At 37.9% G+C, this 6,306-nt stretch overlaps 1 protein-coding gene across 1 annotated transcript; it reads left to right on the top strand.

The window, feature by feature from the left end:
• Positions 1–4,861: 4,861 nt before the first annotated feature.
• Positions 4,862–5,629, top strand: LOC141696496 (uncharacterized). The gene has a single exon (XM_074500630.1). The coding sequence runs from the start codon at positions 4,862–4,864 to the stop codon at positions 5,627–5,629; it is 768 nt and encodes a 255-aa protein (XP_074356731.1).
• The last annotated feature ends 677 nt before the right edge of the window (positions 5,630–6,306 follow it).

Below are 6,306 nucleotides of genomic sequence, written 5' to 3'. Positions count from 1 at the left end.
TCCACAAATATCAGCATGTATTATCTCTAGTATCTTCCTCGAGCTGAAAATTGCTTGGACGGGAATGGCCTCCTGGACTGTTTCGACATCAAGCACCCTTCACACTTCTTCAATGGTTCTATCATTTCTGGAATTCCCAGTGCCATTTCTTCTTTCGACATAAGCTCTAATGCTCAAAAATTGACATGCCCAAGCCGAGCATGCCACAGCCATGTATTTTCTTCCAACTTCGTGAGTAAACATGAGAGTTTGCTCTCCTAAGGCTAATTTTATACAACCGATTTTCGGTTCTTTTCACTTTCATCAGAAGCTTTCCATTGCCTTCATAGACCCATAAGTAATCTCCCTTAAGTATTACTCTATTCCCTGCCTCCGATAATTGGTCCAGACTTATAATGTTATTACACAGACTAGGAATAAAATATACCTCCTGTAAAAAAATTTCCTCGCCATTTTTATACTGGAATGCAACCGACCCCTTTCCTTTAATATTGACAGTAGATCCGTCCCCGAACTTCACTCTTCCGGTCACATTTTCATCAAGGTCTTTGAATTTTCCACATTGTCCAGTCATATGATTACTTGCCCCGTTGTCGAGGTACCACACTTGCGACTCTCTTTGTCCCTCGACGTTTGTACAAAGTTTTGAAATGACTGAGTCTTCCTTCAACAACATTGATTTTGCTTTTATTACTCCTACCTCGGCAATCAACAAGGCCGGCTCATCCTCAAGAATTTGTGAGAGGTTTGCCTCCTTTTCCACCTCTCTTTCTCTTCTTGGCTTAGGACACTCCACGGCATAATGCCCATATGCCTAACACTTAAAGCATCTCACTCTACTTTTGTCCCTTACTCCGCGAACTCCATCTTTCAAACGGTACTCTTCACCACTTCGAGTCCCATTTCTACTGGTCCTCTTTAAACATTCCTCGCGAGTCAGAAGTAATTGTCCCTCGTTGCTCTCTCGTTTTCTCAATTTTTCCTTAGTCAACAGAAGCTGTCCTTGATTTGTTTCTATCGTTCCTTTTAATCTCTCCTCGTGAGCCTTGAGTGACCCAATGACCTGCTCGACTGACATTTCTTCCACCTTACCGAACTGTTCGATCGCAGAAGCAATTGGCAGGAATTTAGAGGGCATTGCTCTGAGTAACTTCTTAACAACATAAACTTCTTCCACCTTTTCTCCCAGGGCTCTAATGTTGGTCACCAGACTGTTCAGTTTCAGGAAAAATTCATCCAGCTGTTCACTTTCTTTTATACACATAGCTTCGAACTCGTACCTAAGGGTATGTTCCTTCGCCACTTTCACCTTATCAGCTCCCAACGACATTATTCTGACTTCCTTCCAGGCCTCTTTCGATGTTGTCTTTTCTGCGATGGATAATAGAATGTCTTTAGGGACTCCTTGGTAAATAACGGCTAGAGCACGCTTGCCCATCTTATCTTCGACTGCTGCCTTAGGGTCTTTAGGTTCAATGGCCTCCCACACGCTATGGGCTTGCATAAATACTCTCATTTTGAGAGCCCATGTTGTATAGTTCGTCTTTGTCAGCATCGGATAGCTCAGGCCAATCGAGTTCTCTTTGGCTTTGTTTGTTTCCATCTTGACGTTGTTCCAGACTTAGTAATCTCCTGTGCTCTAATACCAAGTATTAGTAAAAACACAACACACGCACACACTCTTGTATGTATGTAAACTGGAAAGAATAGAAGTTTTGTTATTAGAAAACAATGTAGTGTACAGACTTATATAAAAACTAGTAAATGAAAGCTATAAAATAGGAAATAATTCTAAACAGACTCTCCACAACTCCAATGCTATTATTTAGCTTCTAAAATCATGCTAGTGCGGGTGACTAATTCCACACCAACAGACATATTATTTGAATATGTTTAGATTAAACAAAATCCAACAAATTTAGCGTTAGTGTTCTCCTTTTAGGGCTTTCCTACTTGTTTTTTACTGACTTTTGTAGGTGCCTGATCTTTTCTACTTCACTTTTGACCTAGAAAATTGAAAATAAGAGTAAGTTGTTTAAATTGACACCTAAAATTTGTCTTAGAGCTTTGTCAACATTAAACTGCATTCATTAAAATGCACTAGAAATGGATCATTTAACTTAGCTTCTTTATTTCCTATTATTGAGGCTAAGTTTAGTGCTTCTTTATACTGCATTTTCCCAAGGGAATGGATATATTTGATAATGAAACATAATAGTCCATTTCTAATGCATTTTAATGTTTATTGATCTGCGATATAGCCTGTCAGTTATAGGCATCAGTGTTTAATATGATATTACCGGCATGCTAGAATATTAGACATCCTCGTTATCAATTTAAATACTAATTCTTGGTTCGTGAACTAAAGTTCAATTATGGATGATGCATCTTCCACATCATTCAGTGATGAGTATAATCGAGCATGCTACCAGTGAATTAAATTACCTTGAGCCAAATGTTTTTATTTCATCTCAGCTGTTGTTTTGAAATTGGTGAGAATTTGATTTGCGGGAATCATTTTGCATGGTAGTTAATTACTTTGAGACTGAACATCGGAGGGTTATGATCTCTTTACCCTTTTTGTGTAAATTATAATTTATTTTAAAAAATATCTGAGGTAACTGATATACAAAAAAAAGATATTTTTTACTCTGTGTTTTAAGATGGTTTTAAATAGTTGTCATATTTACTGGTGTGTAGTCATACTAGGAGCTTACAATTCAATTTATATGTTTTCAAAATTGTTACTCTGTGGTACAGAGCTCCGGAGGTGCTCCTGGAATAACCCAATATTCAACGGTTGTTGATATGTGGTCTATTGGTTGCATTTTCGGTATGTTCCCCCTTTTCTTCTTCGCGAGTCAGTGTGGTCCTTCTAGTCTGTATAGTTTCTATATTACTTTTGTTTATCGGCATACATGAGCTCTTTTCCTTCATAATATGTGCTACCTAACAGTACCAGCATAGAAAAAATTTACAATCTTTATTTCTTCTGCAGCTGAAATGGCAAGAAGACAAGCTCTTTTTCCAGGTGCTCAGCTTCAACAACTGCTTCACAAATTCAGGTTAACCTTTGCCGATAAACTGACCTTATGTTGTATGCTATTTTCATGCTTTGTACTCTAAAGTAGTTAAATAGTAATTGTATCATCAAAGTAATAGAGAAATGATATGTGCTTGGTGTTGTAAATTGTGGATTCTTTTTCAAATATATAAGATTTGATTTAGGATTATTTTATAACTCTTGCAAAAGGTCGGATAAAAGAGCCAAGTTTATTGGACAATGGTGCGTACACATGCATGGGAAATGAAGGATGCAACTCACAGTTTGTAGGCTTGTAAAAGTTCAAGTGTATAATAAAATATATGATGTAAGTCACGAGGTAAGGTGTTATGTTGAGGCCTATAAATATGCATGTTGTTTTGTTAGTATCAGATCACATAGAAGTGAATCAAGAGAGAAAAGAGAGTTGTATAGAAGTGAATCAGGAGAAAAAAGAGAGTTGTAGCTCTAGAGAGATAGGAATCAAAAGGCTGGAGCCTAGTAAAAGAAAATCAAGTTGTAGCTTAAAGTTGTAAAAACTCTTCTGTGTGAAATAAAAGTGTGTGTCCTTATTATATATTATGTTTAAGTTAAAATCATATAGTTGAGCCCATTCAGGTTTCTAACATTTGTATGTTCGCTTAACAGACGTACAAGTTTCATGGTTACCTATTTACTTGTGGCCCAGCCATAATTTCCTTCCCTCTTAAAAAACTCATTAATATCATTATAAGTTTTACTCAAAAGAATGGTTAATAGAATAATATCTGATGGAGTGTGCCCTATATATATAGAAACACTGGTAATTTTTGGCCTGGTTTATAGCTGCACGCTGCGCTTTTGGCATCATTTTGTAACATGCGTTGCATTTTTGCTGTTCGTTTGAGACGCGATGCATGTATCTTTTGACGTCCGTTTGGGAACTGAGGCTCTAAAGCATATGCTCCATAACTCCATCTTCTTTGGTTTTGAACGGCATGACCTTTTTACAAATATAATGTTTATATTGTTCTAATGAGTGGACAACTATCAATTTATTTGTCATGATTTGAGACTTTTCCGATAGACCCTCGAGTTATATTTCATGATTTAATACACTTTTTGGTGAATTAAAATCTACCGAAATCGGGAGAGATTTTGATGCTCATGTGTACATTAGGTTCAATATATGTACTATTTCCTGTCATTCTCTAAGTTGGTAGGACATCTATACTTCATCGATTCCTACCAATTTTTTCTGATAAGTTTTGCCAATAATCTGTGGCTATTTTTTTTCCAGTGGTTTTATAAAATTAATTGGTTAATCACATATCTCTTACGTACATCTTAGGGTATAGAAAGCACAGACTTGTCTACATCAGTACAGAAGGAAAAGAAATTTGCATATTCCCAACCAAAATAAAAGAATATGGCACTTTTAATTATTTGATACCTTTAACTTGTTGGGTTTATTAATCTAAACTTGGTATAATTCCCTTGAATCATGGATGTTATTGGATATGGTATGGTGTTACAATCCCTGGTTCATGGCAACTGATGGATATGCTTGGAGGATTTGTAGGAGTATTAGGAGAATAAAACTCTTGTTTATTTAGGCTTATCATTTGGCTTTAGTTTATTGCTTTCCTGCTTTCAGGGGATATCTCATATCTCTTTTCCTTTATATTGTAATCGATTCTCATATTAATAAGGTGGTGGTTCAGAGTTATCTTTGTTCTTCTCCTAGTTCAAACAGATTGCAGGTTGTATTATACCAATAATCTGGTATCAGAGCTTGGTCACAAGTTGATGCCCAAGTATATGCCTAGGGCATTAAAGATGGAGACAGATAAGAATAACGAAGGAAGGATCCAGTTAAACTACCCCATGTTAACTCGAGCAAATTATACGGCTTGGGCTATGAAGATGAAGGTGTATATGCAGGACCACAGTGTTTGGGAGGCTATATCGCCAAAGGATCCTGAGACAACGGTGGTTGATGAGAAGAAGGACAAGGTCGCGATGGCGGCAATATATCAGGCTATCCCGGAGGACGTACTCCTCTCAATTGCAGACAAAGAATCGGCTAAGGGAGCAAGGGAGGCTATCAAAACACTGTGTCAAGGTGCTGATAGAGCCAAGACGGCAAAAATACAAACCCTCAAGGCAGAGTTTGAATCTATGACTATGCAGGATACAGACTCAATAGACGACTTCACCATGAAATTGAAAGGATTGGTCACCAACATACGCTCACTAGGAGAAACTGTTGCAGAGAGCTATGTGGTTAAAAAGATCTTGAGAGCAGCCCCCTCGAAATTTCTACAAATCGCCTCCACTATAGAACAGTTTGGAAATATCGAAAAAATGACTGTGAAAGAAACGGTTGGATCACTAAAGGCTCATGAAGAAAGAATTAAGGGACAAACTGATACAAAGGAAGGAAAGTTACTTCTCACCAGGGAGGAATGGGTCAAAAGAGAGAAGGAAGAGAGCAAGCTATTACTTACAAAAGAGGAAATGGATGAAACGCTCAAACAAAGGAAACGCCGAGGCATAGTATGTAAGGAACAAGGGAAAAGGATACATCCGAGGTGGACGAGATAAAACTAAAGTGCGATGCTTCAACTGTAACGCTTACGGTCACTATGCCGTGGAGTGCAAAAAATCAAGAAGAGATAAGGAAGACACTGAGGAGGCTCATTTCGCCCAGATAACTGACGACGAACCGGCTTTTCTTTTGGTTGAAAGGGAAAAGAATGGTACAGTGATCAACGAGGAATGAGTAAAACCAAAGTTGGGTCAAGGAGAAAATGGACAAATGGAATCAAATTTATGGTACTTGGACAATGGTGCAAGCAACCACAGGACTGGTCAATACTCGAAATTTGACAAGCTTGACACAGGAGTAACGGGTCAGGTGAAATTCGGGGATGGTTCGATGGTACAAATAAGAGGCCTGGGATCAATTACACTGAGGTGCAAGAATGGAGAAAACAGGACATTAACTGAGGTATATTATATTCCCTCACTTAGAAGTAATATAATTAGTCTTGGACAACTCTCAGAAAATGGATATAGAATATCTATCAAAGGGGAGAATCTCTGGGTTCAAGAAGAACAAGGTGCCCTATTCATGAAAGTCAAACGGTCTTCGAACAGGTTATATAAAATCATTATCTACAGCGGCGAGAGAAAGTGCTTACTGTCTAGAAATGAAAATGAGAGTTGGTTGTGGCACTCTCATCTAGGCCATGTAAATTTCAAGGCGATGAAGCTCATGT

The sequence above is a fragment of the Apium graveolens genome, chromosome 11, assembly GCF_009905375.1.
Source record: "Apium graveolens cultivar Ventura chromosome 11, ASM990537v1, whole genome shotgun sequence".
Classification (NCBI taxonomy): domain Eukaryota; kingdom Viridiplantae; phylum Streptophyta; class Magnoliopsida; order Apiales; family Apiaceae; genus Apium; species Apium graveolens.
The sequence above is the reverse complement of the archived record's forward strand: the minus strand, read 5'-3'. Positions and strand labels throughout refer to the sequence as shown.

Coding starts and splice junctions, on each gene's coding strand:
- LOC141696496 (XM_074500630.1), top strand. CDS start 4,862: ATGGAGACAGATAAGAATAACGAAGGAAGGATCCAGTTAAACTACCCC.